This window comes from Eubalaena glacialis, chromosome 9 (genome assembly GCF_028564815.1).
Source record: "Eubalaena glacialis isolate mEubGla1 chromosome 9, mEubGla1.1.hap2.+ XY, whole genome shotgun sequence".
In the NCBI taxonomy this organism is placed as follows: domain Eukaryota; kingdom Metazoa; phylum Chordata; class Mammalia; order Artiodactyla; family Balaenidae; genus Eubalaena; species Eubalaena glacialis.
The window spans coordinates 760001-782978 of NC_083724.1; the positions used below are offsets into that span (position 1 = coordinate 760001).

At 54.8% G+C, this 22978-nt stretch overlaps 1 protein-coding gene and 1 pseudogene across 2 annotated transcripts in view; both read right to left on the bottom strand.

The window, feature by feature from the left end:
- Window positions 1-2853: 2853 nt before the first annotated feature.
- Window positions 2854-9603, bottom strand: LOC133098117 (phosphoethanolamine/phosphocholine phosphatase-like; annotated as a pseudogene).
- CACNA1B (calcium voltage-gated channel subunit alpha1 B) overlaps window positions 9043-22978 on the bottom strand; it is a 180723-nt gene continuing 166787 nt past the window's right edge. The window contains exons 39-47 of one of the 2 annotated variants that reach the window (XM_061199517.1): window positions 21738-21846; window positions 17177-17284; window positions 16567-16679; window positions 15665-15792; window positions 12794-12929; window positions 12527-12643; window positions 11054-11261; window positions 10561-10817; window positions 9043-10172 (exon numbers count right to left, since the gene is read on the bottom strand). In XM_061199517.1, coding sequence (XP_061055500.1) covers window positions 9636-10172; window positions 10561-10817; window positions 11054-11261; window positions 12527-12643; window positions 12794-12929; window positions 15665-15792; window positions 16567-16679; window positions 17177-17284; window positions 21738-21846 — 1713 coding nt within the window. In that variant the 3' untranslated portion in view covers window positions 9043-9635. Of the gene's footprint in view, window positions 10173-10556; window positions 10818-11053; window positions 11262-12526; window positions 12644-12793; window positions 12930-15664; window positions 15793-16566; window positions 16680-17176; window positions 17285-21737; window positions 21847-22978 lie in introns of both variants that reach the window. The other variant, XM_061199518.1, reaches the window with a different exon arrangement.

The following is a 22978-nucleotide window of genomic DNA, read 5'->3' on the forward strand; positions in this document are numbered from 1 at the left end:
GGGCGCCGGGGGCTGGGCGTCTCCTCTCCTGCGAGCTCGAGAGAGGAAGCGGCGCCCCTGAGAGGCCGCTAGCGATGCCACAGCGCGCGCGGGCCCCTGCGGCGCGGAGACCGCTCCAGGCTGGACTCACCGACACCAACGCCGCCAGGAGGCGCGCTTGGCGGGACTCGGCAAACAACCCAATGTTTTAAATGGAAAAGGGACTTCAAAAGACCCTTCTCCAGATAAGACATACAAATGGTCAACAAGCACATGAAGAGATGTTAATCATCATTAGTCATGATGAAATGCAAGTTAATACCATAATGCCATACCCCTCCAAACTAGAGGACTAGAAGCTATAGGACTAGAAGTCCTACAATCAAGAAAACTAAAAATAACAAATGCTGGCAAAAATTTAGAGAAATTGATACAGAATTTCCCATAGGGAAAATGAATAAGTTCTGGAGGTGGATGCTGAGAATATTTGTACAACAACGTGAATGTAGTTAATGCCATAGAACTGTATGCTCAAAATGATTTAAATGGTAAATGTTATGCTATGTGGGGGGTTTTTAACATAACTTAGCCCCTGCTTTATATCAGACCTCAGAGTCAAACCTTCTCATCCATTTTCTCACTTTTACTTAAACTCCTAGGATCTTCACACTCCCATTTAGCAGATGAAGCTGAGCCTGAGAGGTTAAACTAAGTGACTTGCCCAAGGCTCACTCGGCCAAGTCTACACTGTTCAATGTTACTGTATTTACTGACCACCTACTAGAGCACCTACTGAGCAAGACCTCCAGCACCTGCTAGAGACATTGTGGGAGGACCAGGATGAAAGGCGCCTGAAAGCAGATTACAAAAAATGGGTAGATCCTAGGGCCCTGCTCTCCAACACTGAAGTTTCTTGGAGTGGAGGGGGTTGCCTGTGTCACACTTGTGGAGCCTTTTATTCCACCCCACCCCACCCCACCCCCACAGAGGAGGGAAGCAGCTGGCCTGATACTGAATATTAGTTCAGCTGAGGAGGAGTCCTGGGGCTTTGAAGAAGGCATCTCCTGCCCCACTCACCACATTGCCCCCCTAGAGTCCAGTATGTGGGCACAAGCATCCCTGTGGCGGGGCAGGAGGCACATCTCATGGCACCCCTCTCCTCCCGCCCTGTAGTAGTGATACTGTACCCATACACCCGCCAGAAGGACAACGAACTCTCCTTCTCTGAGGGCACCATTATCTGCATCGCCCGCCGCTACTCCGATGGCTGGTGTGAGAGCATCGGCTTAGAGGGGTCTTGATTCTTCCCTGGGAACTATGTGCAGCCCAGCTGCTGACAGCCTGGGCTCTCTGGGATGCTGACCCAAGCACCGCCTTGAGTGAGCCTCTTGAGTCCCACACCAAAGCCAGCTCCAGGCAATACTGGACCAGTCCTGCATGCCTCCTGGGCTGTGAGCCGTGTCTGTTCCTTCCCCCACTGCAGTGGGAAGGGGTCCTGCTAAAGACAGAGGAGGTACCGAGAGCCCTGCTGGAGACAGGAAAGAACTGGAAGCCAAGGAGTTTGCTGACCTTATCCACAGGGGACCCTTACGCCATGCAAGACAGGGTCTCCAGCTGCAAGTGCCAACTTTGAATAAAACTCTGATGACCTCCTGATGATTGCCCTGCAGAGCTAGCGGGCCAAGGGACTGAAAGGCAACCCACTTGTAAGGCTCCCGCTAACTGAGCCTCCTCTGCCTGCCCTAAGCAGCAGGATCTCCCATCTCCTCGGTGCTCATTGAGCCCTCCACACTAGACCCCTGTGCCCCTCTGCGAAGATGGGCTGCACCCTGCTCTTTTGCCTATTGCTTGCTTTGTTATATATTCACTCTTGGTTCCCCAAGCTGGGCACTCCTCCAAGAGTGGGGACCAGCTCCCTCACTTAAGTGGGGCTCTCTGAGAGCAGAGATCACCTCACCCTCATCCCTCAGACTGCAGAGTGAGAGATCTCACTCACCTCTGCCCCTTCACCTCCTTTACAGCTCTGAAACACCAAAAGAGGGAGGTGGGCCTTTCTGTTCATGGCTTTCTGTTCCATACGGGAGGAGGGGGACTCAGAGGGCCCAGTCAGTGGGGCGACTTTGGTTAACTCCCTGGTTTCTTGCTGCATAGACGAGGCTGGGTTGCGAGGAGACATCTTCGGGCTCTGTGAGGTCCCTGGCTGGCCAGACCCGAGCCCCGGGACAGTGTGCTACCTCATTCCACCACCAGAAGGTGTCTGTTCCCTCTAGCTTTTTTTCCTGTGGGGACGCTGACAGGGTGGGTGGGGGGGGGGGAGGGAGGCAAGGAATGTAGTGTAGGGTCACAACAGGTAAAGCAAGATCTACGCCTGGGACGTCGGCAGAGAGCGCCACCTCTCTCCGCACGGAGTCCGGTGCGGGGGAGGTGGGGAGGGGGCACATTTCGGGGCCTGGGTTCCCTGGACAGAAGACTGGGGGAGAGAGGTCATGAAGCCCAAGGCAACAGTTAACCGCAACGCGGCGGGAGATGTTCCTTCTCTACCCTGACAGGGAACCCCGTCCTCCCAGCTGGGAGGTCAAGGTTTTTGGAAACACGGCTGCCTGCTCAGATATGCGCGCCACCCGGGTGGGGCCAGACTCCGGAATTCGCTTGCCGTGGAACTGTGGGAGGCAGCCGAGCTGCGTTAACTGCACAGACTGGGACAGCTCCCAACTCCCTCCTCCAGTCCCCAAATGGACCAACCTGGGATTCTGGGAAATCCCGGAGGGATATACCAAAACGAAAGGGAAAGGGAGTAATAAAACTAGCTTTCTCTTTCCCGATCCCCACCGCCCCACCCCCTCCCCGCCCGGGTGCCCCCTGTAGGCCACGTCCTTAGCAGGTCCTCAGCACCTGTTGCAGGTGGAGGCGCACTTCGGTGGAGGTTTCCCAGGGCACCACCCTGGCGTGGAAGGAGCTGGGCTCGGCCTTCTGCGCCTCCTGCATAAGGCGGTGCATGGGGTAGCGGCGGCGCGGGAAGGCCACGTCGCCGCCTGCCAGCAGCCCCATGGGGCAGAAGTCGTTGGCGCCGTCGCTCACGTAGAAAAGGCGCTCGAAGTGCACGCCGTCGTGGGCCCGCTCGCGCAGGTAGTCGCTGAGCACCTCGTGCTTGTACATGTTGGCAGGGCAGCGAGCGCAGCTGTACGTGTGGAAGGGCCGCAGCGCCAGCAGCCCCCAGGCGTCGGGCCCCGACGGGTTGCTGAAGATTCGGCGGAACAGGCCGTGGTGGCCGGCGGCGCGCAGCGCACTCTCCACGCCAAAGGTGTTGGCGTCTGAGATGACAATAACCTCAAAGCAGGTGCCCTGCTTGGCCACAAACTGCACCAGCTCGCCCATGCCGGGCGACAGGGGGATGGCCTCGTAGATGGCCCGCAGGTCCCGCGGCGGCCGCACGCCCTACTCGCCCAAGTACTGGAAGACGCGCTGCATGTACTCGTTCTAGAAGCCCTCGCGCTAGGTGGCACGCAGGCTCGCAGGCAGCCGCTGGCCCGCCGCGGCGCGCGCACGACGGAGTCGTCGCCGTTTTCGTCCACGATAGTCTCGTCAAAGTCGAAGGTCAGGAGGAAGCGCGGCGCGCCCGGCGCAGGCATCCCGCTGTCCTCTACCAGCTTTGTCCTGAGCGATCAAATCCTTTTGTGGTCACCAAAAAGAGTCCCTCAGAGGAAAGGGGGACAGGACCTCTGAGCTTCTCCTGCAGGGTGGGGAGCGGCGGCTGCAGAGGTCTGTCCCGGCTGAGTTTGGAGTGTAAAGAGTGGGGAGAGAGCCTAGCTGAGGTATTTGGGCGCAGGATGGAGCAAGGCGTGCTTACAGGAATTGGAGGGGACGCTGTTTCTTATCCATCCCCGGATTTCTGGGCTCCGGCTCTCACGAGTCCCTCCAGTCCATAGGGTCCGTGGATGATGTGCATCTGGGCCATTCCCTCCACTTCCTCCCCATCCCCATGTTATGTATTTTTAACCACAATTTTAAAAAAATGAATGAAGCACTGATGATACATGTTACAACATGGATAAACATTGAAAACATTCTAAGTCAAACAAGTCATACTGAAAAGGCCACTCATATCACAATCATCTTGTGTGCTTTAAATCCATAGCAGTTTTGAAAATGAGGGGATGGGACTTCCCTGGTGGTCCAGTGGTTAAGACTCCGTGCTCCCAATGTAGGGGGCACAGGTTCGATCCTTGGTCAGGGAACTAAAATCCCGCATGCACAGCGTGGCCAAAAAATAAAATAAAATAAACGCCATTGGCCTGGTTTGGGTCATAGCATCGTCCTTGAATCCATCAGAGCACCCACAGGATGGAACACGGGATTGGCTAGATGTGGGTCATATGCCCATCTTCAAGGTGGGTGGAACGTAGCGTCAGCCCTCTGGAACTGTTTGGACTGCAAACAGGTAAGAAGTTCCCAAAGGAAAGCTGAGGTTCTGGACTTTGGTGTGAGAACAGATGCTGGCTTGGGGAAAGCGGCAGATTCCACATCACTGACAGCCCACTGCACAGCTGTGGGATCTGAAGGCCAAGGAAGGAAGGGGTTGATTTAGGGTCAGGGGCTGCAGCCACCCATCCAGTGCTCTTGCTGTCCTCCTACGACAGCAAGAACCTCTTCCTCTTGCAAAAGGCACAGCCCTCATTGATGTCCCTGGTGGTGGGAGCCCAGGAGTCACACCTGCCCCTTGGCCACATTACTCACCCATCCCCCAAGAACAGTATTGCTCATTTATCCAGTCTCCTCCCTCCTTTACAAAGAGCAGAGACTAAATGCTATGGTGGTTAGGAAATTCCTGCTCAGTGAAGCAGTGGGAGGCTCAAGGATTATTCCGTATCATGGAATCCATAATTGGCAGCTTTCAGAGCCCACATGGGTGCACGTGGCTCTCCAAGACCATGCAGCCTCAGTGTGAAACTGTCCATTGGGTGGCCCAGTTGCTCCCGTATCTTTGACTCTTAATGAGTATGAATATCAAAACTTTGTTACAGCTGGAAGCCCAAAGGATTGCAAGGCCATGGTCTGCTGTATGGTTGTTGTGTCAGGGACACACTCAAATGTTTAGACAGTTATTACCTCTCTTGGCAGGCTATGAGCCTGTGAGGGGGAGGCCCTTTTCTCAACCACATGGATGTTAGTAACTGAAACATCCCAAAGGGCTGCTGTGCTGCCCAGGTAGCTGTTCAATTGCCCAGCAGCACGGTCAGCTCAGTAATTGGCCACAGAGGCTTGACAGGGACCAGACTGGCCTGAGCTGGAGGACCACAGATGACTGCCTGGATGGTCAGAGGTCAAAGGCTGTCCTGAGACTTGATGTCTATTGATGCCCACTCAGATGGGACAAAGGATGCCTGCAGTCCCAGGAGGGCACCACCAGCCCTCAGGAGGCAGCACCTGGGGGCTTGTAGGTCGCTGCACCAAGTTCTGTATAAATTCATAACATGACCATGGAGTGACCTCAGCCAGGCCTGTGCCGGACCGGGGCTGCCCAGGCCAAGTGGGGCCAGCACTACTCTTCCCAGTTGACATGGCAGGAGGAAACCCTGTGGACTTCTGAGGCCCTAACAACCGTTGGCTGAGGTTGAGTTGGATTTGAAACAGTCAGTGACCAGAGCACACATTTCATTCTTCTACTATCAGGTTCCAGGACAGGGGGTAGATAACCAGTGGTCCAGGTGAACCCCACACTCATGAGTGACCCAGGGCGACTCCTGTCCATCCTAGAGGACTCAGACGTGTGGGGTTAGGGGGGTCATGGGCCACTTATCCTTAACACTAACCCACTAACCCTAAGGCCCAAATCTCTACCGTTAACTCCCTAACCCTAACCTCCTAATCTCTAAACCTAAACCCTAATACTCCTAACCCTTAGCCCCTAGATACTCGACCTTGACCTGTAAACTCCTAACCTTACCCTGACCCTGACTCAGACCATCTAACCTAACCCTCTAACCCTGACCCTCTAGCCTGCATCCTTTAACTCTAATCCCGCAAAACCTCATCCTTTTTTTTTTTTTTTATTTGGTTGCACCTGGTCTTAGTTGCAGCAGGCAGGCTCCTAAGTTGTGGCTCCAGGGCTCCTTAGTCGTGACCCGTGGGTTCCTTAGTTGCAGCTTGCCAACTCCTTAGTTGTGGCATGCGGGCTCCCTAGTTGCGGCATGCGAACTCTTAGTTGCGGCATGAATGTGGGATCTAGGGCCCTGACCAGGGATCGGACCCAGGCCCCCTGCACTGGAAGCACGGAGTCCTATCTGCTGCGCCACCAGGGAAGCCCCTCATCCTCTTAATGTACCCTCTAATTCTGTCCCTGAGCCTCTAACCCTGAGCCCTGAGCCTGAATTTCTATCCTTACTCCTGACCCTCTAACTCTGAACCTTACTCTACTCCCTAACCCTAACCTCTGAGCCTGACCATGATCCTACACCACCCTTAACCCTAATCCAAATATAGGCCCATATCAGAACAGACTAAAAATTTGAACCCTACTCCAATCCCTTTTCACAGTGTAATCAGAACCATAATTTTCATTTTTGTCTGAAACCTAAGCCTGTTCAATTATGCCTTTTCTAAATGAACTCTAATGTACAGTAAACTGAACAAAACCTTAATTCTTATACCCACATAACCCTACACTGTTAGTGGTTATATAGACAAACCCTTTGCCTATACCTAACCCTAACCTCTAATTCCTAACCCTAACTCTTACACCCCAACCTCAACCCCAAACCTAACTCTAACCTCTAACCACTAACCCACCCAACACAGCCACCCCAAACCTCAGCCAATGCCTGCTCAACCCCAAACTATATTCCTAACCCTAAAACATAACCACATCCCCCGTGAGTCCTCATCCAGGCTCCTCCAGCCACAAGCCTACCCTGATCCTCACCATGAAGCTGGGCCCAATCCACCCTTACATCCTATCAGGCCCAGAGCAAGTTGAAGAGGTTCTCACCTTCTTCTGAGCCCTGTGCACTCCGTCCCAGAGCCCCGTACCCACGGAGATGGCTCACCCACCTGGCTCCGCACCCCTTGCATATATCACCCAGCAGCATGGTGGGGTTTTGTTTTTGATTTTTTGCTAACTTTTATTTTAATCCAAGGACTTTGCTTCATACAAAATGTCATTGTAGAAACAATAGCAGAATCCAAAGTTTGGCTGATAAATATTACTCAGGCAGCAAACTAGTCAATCACAGAATTTTTTTTTAAAGCAAGTCCCAGTTGTGTTGCATGGTTGGGACTTCTCTTTTGGTTTTTCTTTTTTTTAAACACTGTTCTTAAATATAAAGTTTTGCAACAAACCCTTGATTTATATCAAATATAATTAAAAATTAACAAATGAATACATTTTATCAAAAAGTACGAAGATATACATTTCATGCACATACTTGAATATATGTATATATGTATATATTTTACATGCACACATAACTTATTCAAACTACAGCCACTGCTTGACTGGTTCCAGATGCAGACAACTGGTTGATGCACTTCAAATTTGGCAACTCACTATGAGATTTTGGGGGAAACGTGACAGCTGAGAAGAGACAGTACAGAAACAAAACGCAGAGTCGGGAAAACAAGACAGTATATCCCCCGCTCTCTGTAATTTTCACCAATTACAGTGTCTAAAAGAATCCAGACAAGCCAGCATGGCTGTGTCGGTCTGGAAAAGTGGATTCTCTGCCCAACATGGCCTGGGGAAGCAGCTGTGGTTCTGCACAGAATGAATACATTCAAAATAATATGGGCTGGGGGACCAGAGACAAAACAGTACCAAAATACACATCCTTCTGCTTTGCAACAGGAGCCAGTGATGACATGCACAGTCCGAGGTTCCGATTTTAATTATATCCTATTTGAGTAAAATACTCTGTTATTTTAAAGTTTCAGAGTGTTGTGCCTTCCAGTAAGGAAATTCTATAAAATGGTTTGGTCACAATCATGCTCAAACCCTAGAACAGGTGGCGGTCTTGTGTGTTTTATTTCTAATATTAAACGTGTGTCTTTTGTTGCATAGCCCTATGGGTTAATGGCATCCGCTCACGGGGACACACAGACACGCACACACACATCACACTCCAAGTTTCTTTAGGAGAATCATGGGGTAAAAGCCAATGGGAACACTCAAATGATCCAGCAAAGAGATCATCTCACATTTCAAAATATGGAGGACACACCAGAATCTACTCATCTAAATGCTCCTTTTGTTCACAAAACAAAGGGTCTCCCAGTGTTTTATGCACCACATCCTGACAGTGGTCTTTCTCTTTTGAACGTGGCCCTGAAGCTGGACTTCGTTTTGCTGCCTGCTTTCCCACCTCTTGTGCCAGAAAGAGTGTGGGCTCAGGTACCCAGCTCAGCAGCTGCAGCTGAGCTGCTCCTTCCTCCGAGTTCCGGCCTCATTTCAGTTTGGTTCCCAGCTGCCCTCATCTGCTCAGACGCGGGCGCTCCTCCTACCCCCACCCCATCCAATCTCCCCCACTTCCCACCAGCCTCTCCCCGATGAGTCTTCTGTGAAAAGAAATTTGCACAACTACAGAGATTGCGCCCTGCCTGTCAGGCACCCTGTCCCTGAGAATGGGGTGTAGAAAGACTGACCGGCCCACGCGGGCCATGCTACACATGCCCTGCAGCCTCTACTGGTTCGAGGAAAAGGGGCAAACGGCCGCTTCATTCCAACTACGACGGACCTACTGGATGTTTTCTGCATGTTCTCCATTACAACCGCTTTCTACTCAGTTGCTGTTTGGAATAGTTTCCACAAAGCCCACTCGCAGTTCACACAGGCCTCCCGTCCCGCCCCCGGGAGCCTGCGCGAGGGGCTAGGAGGTCAGGCACTTGGTCGAGAGCAGCGGGGGCCGGGGGGGTCTGCTTGGCCGCCTGGACTGGACACAGAGCATCTCCTCGAGCAAGCCAAGAACACACGTCCTGAAAGGCTGAGATCCTCCTATAGGTTTGAGGTTTTACAGTCATGTTAACATTCCCTCCCCCGTTATTCTGGTTTTTTATTTTTATTTTTTGATCAAGTATATAGAGTCAACAAACGAGTGAAGGGTGTCGTGACTAAAAATCAAAACCAACAGCAAGAACGTGGTCCAGATTTGGTCCCTGCCAGGGCTGACTGTGTCTGGGAGAGGACAGAGCATCTGCGTGCGTTTCTAGTGCCTATTTGCCATTTTAGGTACGAAGGGCGCCACCGGACTGTTGGTGTGAGGAGGCTGACGAGACCTGCTCGGTTCACCATCGACTCTGTCCTCAGGTCTTGCCTGCTCCTCTGCACCACACGTTTGGATAAAGGATGATCCGCACAAGACGCAGACCTCCTGCAAAACGTTCCCAGCACACACCCCGGACGCTGGGGCCTTCACCCAGTCCCGCTCAGCACACACAGCCGCGTCCTGTGGAGGCTCTGAGCTGTGAGACCCAGGGAGGCAGCGCGGGAGGGGTACAGAGGGAGCCACATCCCTCTACAAACCGCTCCACCCAGCGTGAAGCAGGAGACACAGGGCCGAGGCTCTCCTCCCAGGGCTGCTGCCCCCGCCTCAGCGCCCGAGCGCCCCGGAGCCCAGCGCGGATGATAGAACTCATCACCTGGGACGCGCCCGCCGGTCGCGGTGCGGCTAGCACCAGTGGTCTTGGTCGGGGTGGTGGTAGCTGTGCCGCCCCCGGCCGCCCCCGCCGGAGCTGAGCCCCAGAGTGCAGTGGTAGCCATTGGGCACCCGGCGGAGGGGGTGGGACTGGGAGGTCAGGGAGGACACGTAGGAAGTCCGGGACGAGCGGCCCGAGTTGGTGGCCACGGCCTCCTCGAAGGTGAGCGTGTCCTCAGGTTGTGTGCGGGCAGCAGTCACGCTGTCCAGACGCTGCCCCAGGTACGGGTCGGAGCCGATCCGAGAGCTGGGGGCCAGGGGCTGGCTGAGGGGGTCTCTCTGGAGCAGGGCGTTGTGTTCTGAAAGGCCACGGCTAAGCCGGCCAGGGGAGAAGGCAGGGAGGCTGGTCTGAGCCCCAGCAAAGTGGACGGGCGAGGAGTTGGCCGTCTTATAGGTGATGCTGGGACGGGGGGTCAGCGGCGTCTGGGGCAGCTGCCTCCGCCCGCCGCGGCCAGGGGTGCTAGCACCAGATGTTGGCAGCAGGGGGCTCCCGTTCACTGAACCACTACCCTGCAGGAAACGGGAACACAGCAAACCCCAATCAAAGGACAGGGCAAACAGAGCACAGCACAGGGGAGAGCCACGGCGAGGGGTGGGGGTGGGGCAGCTGGGATGGACCCGGGGCGGCCCCAGGAGGGTGGGATGGCAGTCTGGGGATGGTGGTGACAGAAAGGGATAGGCACAGGGCCAGGGAACAGGAGACCACAGCCCAGCCCACCTCAGTCAGAAGGAAAGCAAAGAAGGGACTGGACAGCAGGAGGGCCAGGGCTCCGCCCGGCGGGACGGACGGGGCCAGGAAGCGACGAGCGCAGGCTTGGGCCTAGGAACCAGGCCGGGAAGGAGCTCCCTCCCGGACCCCAGGGAGCGGGGACGAGGCAGGGTCCTGAGGCCCACGTACCTGTCTCAGGGGTCCTGGCTCCTGCCCAGCGGTTGGCGACGCGGGGTGACTGCTGAGAGGGGGCTGGGGCTGTGGCGGCTCACGGCCCCCGAAGCGGTCGCAGGAGTAGAAGCGCTGTTTCTCAGAGGAGGAGGAGGAGGGCTGCCTCCGCTCCTGGGACCGGCCCCGCTCTTGCCTGCGCTCCCGCCGGCAGCCTGCTGGCCCCTCCCCCGGGGGCGGGGGCGGCCCCGGCCCCGGCCCCGCGGCGCTGTTAGGTGCTGGCGGGGGGAGAGGAGAAGTCAGCACAGCCAAGCCGGCGGCGAGACAGACCCCACCCCGGCCTGGTCCCCCAGGGCCAGCAGAGGGCCCCAGGGAAGAGCTGGGGGGCGCTCCTGCCTGGTCTCAGGCTCAGGGCTGGCTGTGGGGTTGTGGGGTGCAGAAAGGAAGAGGGTTCCCGTGTGCTCTTGAACCCCCAACTCGACCCACCGCCCCTCGAGAGACCCCTCGCACGCACCGCCATCTGTGTCTGCGGACAGGCTGGGCCCCTTCTCCAGGGACCTCGGCTTCCTGTCCCTGCGGCGATGGCAGCGGTGGTGATGGTGGGGCGCGGCCTGGCTGACCGGAGCGCGGTCCAGGGCGGCGTTGCAGAGACGAGCCACGGGGGGGCGCTGGGGCGCCAGAGTGGAGATGGAGCGCTTCATGGGGCTGGCGTCTGGGGCCGGCTGCGGGCGGGGACATCGGTGGGCGCACGGCCTGAGAGTGGGGTCCAGGGAGGCCCAGGGCGGCGGGGAAGCCGCCATGACACGGGGGCTGGGCAGACCACAGGACATGTCCCATCGGGAGGAATGGGCCTGGGACTCTATCCCTGAAGTTGGGGCATCTCCCCAGACAAGGCAGGCTGTGCCCCAGGGGGCTGGGGGGAGGGGGGAGCATGGCGCCACGGAGGGCCTGGCCTGCCGTCTGGCAGGGTCCCTGCGGAGGCCCACTGAGGGGCTGGGGTTCAGGGACCACCAAGCCCTTCCCTCTCCCTGGACTTCTCTTGCCCACCCAAGACCCACCGCTTCTTCAGAAGCACTCTTTGCACAAAATGCTGTTTGTGTGCCTGTCTCTCCCAGGCTGGGCGGGGCCCAGGAGGCCTCTTGGCCTCAGCGTCCCTACAGGACAGGGAGGGTGCCAGGAAGAGGGAGGCTATTGGCCTGGCTGGAAGGATCCCGGGTGGGGCACACAGCTGCCTCGGTGGCCACGGTGATACCACTGTGCCAGCCCTTCCGTCCATCCAGCACCGTGAGGCTGCTCCCCCAGGGCTGAAAGCACAACCCATGGAAATGGGCTCACCCAGAGCCACTGCTCGGGCTCAAGCATCAAGGAGGGAGAAGAGGCGCCAGCATGGTGCCGAAGGGAAGTGGCCAGGCCAGGAGGGCACCAGGGGCAGTGGGCAGAGACGGGGGAGTGAGGGGTTGGAAGAGGAATGCTCAACCCAAGGGCTCAGCCCGGGAAACAGTGCCGCAGCCCCTTGGCCAGGGGCTTCCTGCCAGGTGGTCAAGCGCGTCCCAGAGAAAGGACCTCCAGTGTCCAGAGAGAGAACAGGGTCACCCCCAGGGCCTCCGAGAGGACATGAGGGAAAAGGGTGGCTTGAGGAGGCCCTGTGTGTGATTTCTGGAGGAGTGAAGAGCTGGAGTGGGAGAGGCGTGTCCCAGAGACAGGGAAGGGCTGGGTCGGTGACACGGGGCCGTGGGGTGGAGGCCCTGGTGCCCCGACAGGCGGCTGAGCACAGTGGGCAGCGGGGACGCTTGCTGGCCTGGCCACACCTCTCGAGACCAGCATCGTGTTCTGAGGGTTCCAAACAGGACTGGTGGTGCCCAGGCTACAGTGCCTTCAGGGAGGTTCCACCCCAGCAAAGCCCGCGTGTGGGACACAAGCTCCTCCATGCGAAGTCTCCTCACCCCCAACCCCCCTCCCATGACCCCAACCCTCCCAGACCACCCACCTGAGTCTCCGCTGCCAGGCGGGGCATGGAGGCAGCTCGGCCCTGGCTCTCCAGCCCGGGTTGGGGCTCCCCGTCAGGGCCTCTCAGGGCCATGCTCTGCATCTGGACATCCACAGCCTGGGGGGACAGCAGCCCCCCAGTCACACCCACCCCCATCCCACTCTCACCTTCTCCCCCATCCCAGCCTCCCCCCCATCCTGCTCTCACCCTCAGCCTCCCACTCTCACCCGACCCCCAACTCGGCCCCCCAGCCCTGGGAGCCCTCACCGGTTTTCCTGTCTGCACCACCGGGATCTCCGTGGAGTGGCCACGCTCCAGGGGTGTCCTCACCTCGCAGGGCACCTCCTGGGTCCTCTGAGTGCCCCAGGAGACCGACTCCTTGATGCCACCCTCTTGGGTATGTCTGTGGAGGAGAGAGGATTGTCCTGTGGGCCTGGAGGTCCATGGGCCACAGAACCTGGCTCCCACCTGCCAGAAACCTCCACCCTGACCCTGTTCTGGGCTAGAAGGAGCCCAGAGGAAGGAGGCCCCTTGAGTGTGGCCACCCTCCAGTAGAGGTATAGCAATGGTCGTGCCCGCTCAGAGTTGATGGGCAGAGAGGGGACCCTAGTCTGGGGACATCTGGCCTAGACAGGGGCTCACACGTGCGGTGGGACAAGGCCACACACCTGCACACGGTGAGGCGTCCAGCCTGCACCGCTGCTCAGTCAGCCCTGATGGCCCACGGCTCCTCGCGACTCCCCTGACCCCAGCCACGGAGGCCTTCCTGCCCTGAGGTCTAGGCACAAGTGTCCCCTTTGGTGAGACCACTTTTGGAGGCCTTCCCCACCACACGCAACCTAACCACCTGCCCTCTCCCTGTCAGTGTCTGTCTTTCTTATCGTGTCTCCCAAGTGGCACCAAAACAGCCCAGCATCTGCCTGGGTTTCTGCTCGTTCTCCTGTACAACGAGCTGTCACATACATTCCCCGTCACCCAGGCTGAGTGGCAACAATCACACTCCGAGCTCAGAGGTGAAGCCTGGTGGCCACGCTGATGACCAGACCCACCTGAGCTCAGAGGTGAAGCCTGGTGGCCACGCTGATGACCAGACCCACCTGAGCTCAGAGGTGAAGCCTGGTGGCCACGCTGATGACCAGACCCACCTGAGCTCAGAGGTGAAGCCTGGTGGCCACGCTGATGACCAGACCCACCTGAGCTCAGAGGTGAAGCCTGGTGGCCACGCTGATGACCAGACCCACCTGAGCTCTGAGGTGAAGCCTGGTGGCCTAAGCTGGCCACGCTGATGACCAGACCCACCTGAGCTCAGAGGTGAAGCCTGGTGGCCTAAGCTGGCCACGCTGATGACCAGACCCACCATCACTGGGGTTTCTGAGAACATCCTTCATCTTCTCAAGTTGCAAGCATCTCCCCTGCACTGTGCTGTCTGGAGCTGCTCTAGCCTCAGGAAAGGCTGACCCTGAGAGGAAGCATGTCCAGGAGGATGGACGCTGGCCCCAAGGCCTGGTCACCTCTGAGGTCACACCATGCCGAGGCCGGGTGGGCACTTACACCAGCCATCAGAAGGCTCAGTAAATGCCCCCACTGCCTGGCCCCGATAGATTGGGCCCTCTCTCACATGCAACAAAAAGGGGTGGTAACTGATTTGTGTAGAAATTATAACCACGGAAATAAGTAACGTTCATTTTCCGGAACCGAAAGCCCGGCTCAGATCAGTCCACAAAGACACCTCCCCACCCCATCCCCTCCGACACACACATGGACACTCAGAATCCACTGTTTAACTTTAAATGCACAAATGGGATCGTAGCCACCATGGAGAAAGGAGAGTGTGGGAACACGGGGGCTCCCAGGGGCCGGGAGGCCTGCACGCACTCAAGGGTGCGGTTTTCGCACGGGAGCGTTACCAGTTGTGGCTTAGATTCTCCCAGTGTCCTGTGGCCTCTCCACCTCTGGACTTGTGCCGCCGCAGTGTCAACCCCTGTCCCATGAGCTCGGGCTACGGAGGTGACTTGCTTTGGCCAATGGGGCACAAGGAGAGGCCTGAACACCTGCACCCTGGCCTTCCCCTCGGGCTGTTCTCCGGCCTCTCCACACCGATGAGCCCAGACACAGGAGGTGACAATATGCTGTCCTGGGCCCACCGGCCCCACAGGAGCTGGCCGGGGCCCAGGCCCAAAGCACTGCCAAAGCACTTCGGGCTGGCTCCCTAAGTATGGCAGTTTGTTACTCAGCAAAAGCTACCTGATTCACAGCCCATGACCCAAAATCAGGCTTCAAAAAGAGTGTCCAAAACATGCACAGGAGAGGAACAAACCAGGAGCCCTAGCCATGCTTGCTGCCTGGCCTTGTGGTTCTCCAGGACGGCAAGTGGGTGTGAGGCCCACCCTCAGCCCCTGCCGGTGAGACAGAGCGCACGTTCCTGCTTTGGGCTCAACCAATGAGTTGCTTTGGCCAACGGGATGTTAGCAGATGTGGGGCACCCCCCTCTGACTGGGGGCGGTGGCTGAGAGGGTCCTGCCCTCCAGTGCAGCTCAGCCTGGCACCAGCTACCACCCCTCAGAGTGCCACAGTGATTGCTATTCTGGATCACTTGGTTTTGGGGTCGTTACCAAGAGTTACGTGACACGGAAAGACCTTGCCAATTTGTCTACAAAACAGACATCAATATCAAAATGGAGATCTGAGAGGGAAAGTGTCTTAAACGAAGATGAGAACACTAACAGGCCATTAACAAAAAGCGGCGAGAAGCTGAGGTGGAAACAGATACCTCCTTAATGGTCTGCAGGCACCGAAGGCCAGCGAGGAAGCAGAGGGGAGCCCTCACCGGAGAGAGAAACAGCCTCCCACAGTGGGAGGCGTGGGCTGGAATAACAGACTGTCTAAATCAGGTGACCCCAGTGCCGTCAGAGCACCTGTCTACTGTTACAGGAATCAGCCTCAGATGCACCACAGAACCGGCTCCGGTGGCAGACTGGACCAGCTGGACCCGCCGCGAAGCATCTGGGTGGAGGTGGGTGTGGCTGGGTGGCGGTGAGACCCGAGGGCTCCCTGTCCTGGAGCACTGCCCACAGGAGCTCCAGGGGGACCCCTGCCCTCCTCCCGCCAAGGTCCCACGCCCTGCCCGGTGGTACTCACACTGCCCCGCCATTGCTGAGGGAGGCCGAGCTCTTCTGCCGAAGGAAAACCCGGGCTCCGCGGAGCACGGCCGGCTGCGTCTGCTCCAGCGTGGCCTTCAGAGGGTGGAACAGGGACACGGGGCCCATCTGCAGAAGGGGCGCCAGGAGGAGGGTCTCTGAGGCCGGGGACGCCCCATGGACCCCGGGCACCGAGGTGCTCGGCCACCTGTCCGGAACCCCCAGGGCAGGATGGGGATCCCTGGGCCTGCCCTTCGCCCATCAGAAGCCCATTCCCAATCTGGCCTGTAAGTGACTTCAGGACAGTCATTTCATTTCCTGGAGCCTCAGTTTCCCTTCCTACACAATTTGGGGACTGGATCTGATTACAAATGGCAAAAAGATTTCATCTCATCATCAACTTGGATTGACCAGTAGAGGCTGCCAGAGTCCCAGGTAGAGCAGAATTCGGAGGAGGTTTCAGGGCTGGGGTGTGGGCACCAGACACTTCGCACCCTGGGGGTGAATGTCCTGAGTGCTGGACACAGGACAACTTTATAGATGAGAGTCTACACACGGTCACCAAAGGTTTGGGCTGTGTGGTGAATTCGTCATCTTTGAACGATGACCTCTGGAAGAAAGTCCTCCAAACTATCCCAGCCAGAGGCATGAGTGGGACACATCATGACCCTGGGCAGTTGGTTTGAACCTCTTTGGGCCCCGCCTGTGTGCACCTCCCACTAACGGAAGCACAGGCTATATGGGGTTTCTGACTCTGTGGGCCAGAGAGGCGGCCGCAAGAAACTCTCATCTTCCTTTTCCCGCTGCACTTTCTTCAAGAAGGGGCTGGGTCCCCTCTGCTACCAAACAATAGAAGGTGGCAGAGTCTCAGGGTTACTTCCTGTAACTCCTGGAACCTGGTACCTGGGACAGGCCTCCAGGAGCTTGGTGAATCTGGTCTCTGGTGGTTTTGTTCTGTTTGTAGAAGTCGAATATCATCAGAGCTGCGTACACTTTCCCCACTGTCATCTCATCGGCTGGAGAGCACGGCAGGCAAGGGAGGGAACACAAGAGAAAGGGCACATGTGGGGTGGGCTGGGGTGAGGAGCCAGCACCCACCACGAGGACTCCTGGACCCGCGGGCGGGACCGTGGGGCTTGGCCCGTCTGGAGCTGCACTGACTCTCCTCCAGGCCCCACTGTGCTCCACCCAACACAGCACAGCTCAGTCTAACCCCAGACACCTCATCCTTCTGCCAGCTCCAACTGTAGGCGTCTCCCTACCTTTTCTCTGGATTTTCTGAAGGGAATTCCCCACACTAGCAGTGTGGGTGACTCTGCCCAACGGAATACGGCCCAGACATCCCCTCCCGCAGCCCCTGGCTCCCACCTTGCAGACTAGTGCTCTGGGCTATCAAGGACGTGAGCCCTCCTCTCCAAGGTGACTCAACAACTGCCCTCACCCAGGACTCCCTGCTCTGCCTCTGGGTGCGACGAAAGAGGGGTGGGCAGGGGGAGTTTCTCACCCTACTTACGTTTATGGGGTGGCACCAGTAAATCCAGGGTCTTCTGGGGCAGATTGGCCCACACAGAGGAAATCTCCTTCCTCAACTCTGCGTCACACTGATGCTGCTTTGTGCCAGCTGGGGCAGGATAAGGGTGGGAAGGGAGGAGAGATGTTAGGAGCCATCCCACAGCCCCCTTGGGGGAACAGGCAGAGCTGGGGTGGGCGGGGAGAGACCCCATGCTGGAGGAAAGGTGCAGGGGGGAGAAACACTGCCTTGGAGGCTGGTCAGAGAGCTCCCGCCAGAACCTGTCTAAAGAGGTGTGGGAGCTGAGCCGCCCAGTGGCGAGGGTGCGAGGGCGTGTAGGCGTGGGTGGCGACGGGATTGGGAAGGGACACCGTGGTGTTCCAGCCATTCATCAATTATTCCATAAAAGTTACTGAGCGCCCACCGAACACCAGGTGTTGTTCTACATGATGGAACAAAATCAAAAGAAACCGCCCTTGTGCAGTTACATGATTTTAATCTACAATGAAGTAGCAGTAAGTTAAAAGTCCAGTACGTTGGATACAGGAAAACCCAAGAGGGGAGGGACAGGAACTATGAGGAGGGCTGCAGTTTGGACAGAACGGTCAGGAAAGGGCTCACGGGACCCTGAAGGGGGCCAGGGAGCCAGGAGGGCGAGGCTGGAGCAGAGGGAGAGGACGTGCAGGTGGCGGCCGCTGAGACAGGAAGCAGCAGAGGGGCCAAGCAGAGGAATAAACTACTCTGATCCATCTTTTTTTAAACATCATGTTTATTAAAGTGTGATTTACGTACATAAACATTCACCTCGTTACTTCTCCCACTCTGTGAACTTTGGTAAATGCATATGTCCGTGGATCCACCATCACAATCCAGGCAGGAGCACGGCACCCCTACCAAGCTCCCTCCGTACCCTTTGTGGTCCACCCCTTCGCCCTCTCCCAGGGCCCTGGCATCAACGATGTGTTTTCTGTCTCAACTGTTTCAGCTTCTCCGAATGTCATACAAATGGCTTCACACAACATGCTGCCGAGTCTGACTTTTCACCCAGCGCGATGCGTCTGAGCCCCACCCACGTCAACCATACGGGCGGCCTGTTTCTCTGCTGCTGAGTGAGAACCGTCTCATTGCACAGACACACCACAGTTTGATTATCCGTCACCATTTGGCTGATGGTTGAGTTGTTTACCGTTTGGCGCGATTATGAATAAAGCCACAAACTTTAGCATATAGGTTTCTGTGTGCGTGTATACTTTCATGTCATCTCCCTTAGGAGTGGGATGCCTGGGCCACACGATAAAGAACGGTGAAACTGTTTTCCAAAGCAGCTGTACCACTGTATCCACACCAGGAACACGAGAATTCGAGTTTTCTGCATTCTCATCAGTACTTAAATATTGTCATTTTTCAAATGGCTAAAATACTTTATTCTTTTTGCAAAATTGTTTTTGTTACTCAAGTTTGTGTGCTTTTCTACATATATTTTAGAATCAGTTTATAAATTTCAACCCAGAAAGCCTGTTGGGATTTTGATTGGCGTAACACTGATTCTATCGATCAATATGAGGAGAACTAACAATATTGAGTCTTCCAATGCATGAACATGATATAGTGCTTGGTTTATTTATTAAAGATTCCTTTGGTCAATATTCTGAAATTTGCAGCATACACTCTAGCATATATATTTTTAGAGTTAGCCAGTTGTTTGATGTTTTTGGTGCAATTTTAATGGAATTTTTTCAATTTCAATTGTTAATTGCTAATCTATAGAAATACATTTGCTTTTCATATACTGACCTTGTTATACTCAGGTATTAGTTTTAGTAACTTCTTCTTACAGCTTTAAACAACAGAAATATATTGTCTCAGTTCTGGAGGCCAGAAGCTCAAAATCAAGGTATCGACAAGGCTGTGATCCCTTGAAAGGCTCTAATGAAGAACGCTTCTTGTCTCTTCCTAGCTTCTGGTGGTTCCCAGCAATCCTTGGTATTCCTAGGCTTGTAGATGCTTTGGTTCTATTAACTTTTTATTTGATTCTTTAAGATTTTCTGTATAGATAATCATGTCAATCATGAATAGAGACAATTTTATTTCTTTCTTTCTAATTGGTACACCTCATTTCTTTTTCTTGACTTGTTACAATGGCTAGAACCTCAAGTATGATATTGAACAAAACTGGTGACAGGAGACATCCTTGCCTTGTTACTGATCTTAGGGGGAAAGGAGCCAGGCTTTCTTTGTTAAGCATGTCATTAGCTGTAGGTTTATCATAGATATCCTTGATCAGATTGAGGAAGTTTGCTTTAATTTCTAGTTTATATAGAATTTATGTATCATAAATGGATGTTGAATTTTGTCAAAGCTTTTTCTGCAACCATTGAGATAACCATATAGTTTTCCCTCCTTGATATATTACATTATATTGATTGATTTTTAAACTTGAACCCACCTTGCATTTTTCATTCCTGGGATAAACCTTACTTTAATCACCATGTTCAATTTGCTAAAGTTGTGTTGAAAATTTTATTGTTTGTATTCATGAGGAATGTTGGTCTGTAATTTTTTTGCTTGTAATGTCTCTGTCTAGTTTTGGTATCAGAGTAATGCTGGCCTCGTAAAATAAATTGGGAAATACCTTTTCTTTTTCTACTGTCTAGAGGACTTTGTATAGAATTATTTCCTCCTTAAACGTTTGGTTGACTTCATCGGTGAAACAAATTGGGCCCATGACTTTCTTTGTTGGAAGATTTTTAACTATGAATTTAATTTATTTAATATATACAGTATTACTAAGGTTATCTATTTCCTTTTTTTTTCAGGTTACCTATTTTTGAATGAGCCTCATAGTTTGTGTCAAGGAATTTTTCCATTTCATTTAAGTTACTGAAGTTATTGACATAAAGTTGTTTATAAAATTTCCTTGTTATCCATTTAACGTCAGCAGGATCTACAATGATATTCCCTCTTTTATTCCTTATATTGGTTATTTTTATCTGTTATTCGTGATCAGGCTAGCTAGAGGTTTAATAATTTTACTGGTTTGATTTTTAACATGATCATTCTGGCTGTTGTGTTGAAGGTAGACTGAAAGAGGCAAGGGCAGAAGCAGACCAGTTAGAAGGTTACCGCAACAATCCAGTCAAGAAGAACAGGAGTGACTTGGACTAGGAGGTGGCAGTAGGAAAGGTTAGACAAGTGATCATATTCTGAGTGTATTTTGAAGGTGGAGTCAGAAGATATTATAAGGGTTCAGATATGGATCAGAAGTAGGGTAAGAAAAAAAAGTAGGAGATAAAAATGACTGCAAAAGTTCTGGCTTGAGCAACTCTAACAACAGTTTCCACTGATGGAGACAGGGAGGAATCTGGGGAGTATCTGGAACTCAAGGGTCAGCACGTGAACTCTGGATGCTCAATGGGCCTCCAAGTACAGACGGTGAATAATTTGTGGGGTATATAAGCCTGGGGTGTAGGAGCAGGCCTGGACTAAAAATACAAAATTGGAATTCACAACATTGAAAGCCATGGGAAAAGGTGAGAATGTATGCCTGAGGCACACAGTGACCTTCAGAGGTTGGGAGAAGCCAGAAAAAGAGACACAAAGGGGTTTCACACAGAAGGGAGTGAAAACTGCGGAAAGGCTGTGGACAGGTCCATAAGGCAAGGGCTGAGAATGGGAGGTCCCTGCGGAGCTTGACAAGAGCAGTTCAAGCAAAGCTTTGCACTGTGAAAGATGGACTGCAGACTAGGAAAGGAGAAATCAGAGACAATGCAGACCTGTGTCTCCTGTTGCTAAGAAGGAAAGAAGAAAAAGAGAGAAGTCGATGGAGGGGGAAGAGAAAAACTTTCTAAAAATAGGAAAAATAACAGCACATTTACATATTGATAGAAATAATCCAGCAGAGAGAGAAAGTTGACAGGGCAAGAAATAGAATACAGAATTTCTGTCATGACATCCTTGGGTAGATGATGAAAACAGGGCAGAGTGTGCAAGCGGGAGGACTGGCCTCTGCTCATCCGTTACACAAGAAAGGGCGGAGCTCAAGGGCACGGATGCAGGGAGGAAGGCAATGTGGGGGGAGGGCCCCTCTGGTGACTCCTTTTCTCTGTGAAGGAGAAGCTGTCATCACATGCAGTGGGGAGGGAAGGACAAGCGGGAGGTTCATTTCCTCCTTGATTTGGCTCTTGATTTGTAGTTCTATCAGTAACTCCGGAGAGGGCCTGATGGGGGAAGTGGGCTCACTATGGGGAAGGGGCAGACTATTCACCCCATAAGGGGTACTGGCTCATGTGACGCTGGCTCCAACACTGCAGAACTCTGGGAAATCTGGAGTCATTCAATTTCACTCCACCTCAGCTTCCTCACGTGAAAATGGGATCATTGCAGCACTACCGTGCAGGATGGTTTCAGGGGACAAGGTCAGTCTGACAGAGGTGCCAGGGGCAGTCGTTCTCCATCCAGTCCAGACAGACCCCTCCTCCCGCCCCTGCACAGCTGCCTGGGGTGGCTCTCGGGGGCGGTCACACAGCCCTGGCTTCATGCCCTCCCTCAAGGCTGGCTTGCTCACCTGGAGCCAGCTTGATCTCCAGTGCAGTCCGGATGAGGGCCATCAGCGTGGACGTGAAGTGGACGGTCATGTCCTCGTTGGAGATGGGCATGTTCATACGAACCAGGCGCTGGGGACAAGGGGGGCAGGTCAGCGCCAGGCCTCCCAGGGTCCCCCCGCCACAGGGCTACACAGTGCTCGAGGGCCCTGGAGGCTGGGCTTGGCCTCCCAGAGGTGTTCCCTGCAGGTGCCCAGGACCAAGAGAGGCTGGATGGATGGGAGTTTTGCCAGCATTCACACTACCCCTGGACCCCACCCTCATCTGAGCTGAGGGTTCCCTGGGCTACAGAAAAGTAGAGGTCCACGTACATCTTGTACAATGGGGCCAGGCCATAAGCCTGGATCCCTCTGAAAAAACAGGCATGTCTCAGCCAGAAGGGCACTTGTCTACTGCCCATGATAGAACAAGTGTGTGGCCTAGGCTAAAGAGGGGTCTGGGCTGCGGGACCCCTGAGGCAGCCCACAGACAGGCGCATTGGACGAGGGGTGGGGCAGCCAAGACCACAGGCTCAGAGGTCAGTTTCCAGTGAGGAGACCTGCAGCCCCAGGAAGGCCTCTGCCTCTCACCACCCAGCTAGGGGGCCAGGAACAGATGCTTGATACCCCCAGCCCAAGGCAGCAAGGGAAGCCTTAGAGACCAGCTCCTTCCAGGGGGAAGGACCCAAACAGATGTGACTGCACAGGGCCTTGGGCTCAGCCAGCTGCATGGGGACCCAGGGCCATCCCACAGGAAGACAAGTGCTCAGACCAGACTGGGGGCCCTGCAAGCTTGCTCCCTGTTTCCCCATCAGGTGAACGGCCCCCTTTCCTCTCTTCCATTTTCCAGGACAGAAGAGCTGGAGACAGGTGTGTCCCTGAGGCTCTGAGAACTTATGCGATCTCCAGGAGGAAAAGGGTCTCAGGTGTGTCTGGAACGTCCTGAGCATCGGGCGGCCACCTCGCCTGCCAAGTAGAGCCCTCAGGGCACCGTGAGGCCCCTGTCCTCTCCCATCCAGTATGGGAGCTAGAGGTGGGGGCACAGGGCCCCTCCCTGGGGTCTGCCTGCCCTCTGCCAAGCCTGCACCCTGTGACAGGGCAGCCTCTCTCTCCCTTCTCTGCCCCCAGGCCTGCCCCCAGCATCCTGGCACCAAATCCAGTCTTCAGCCTGATGGAGGGCAGGTGGCCAGACTCCATCCCCTAATGCTGGCAAAGCCCCACTTGGC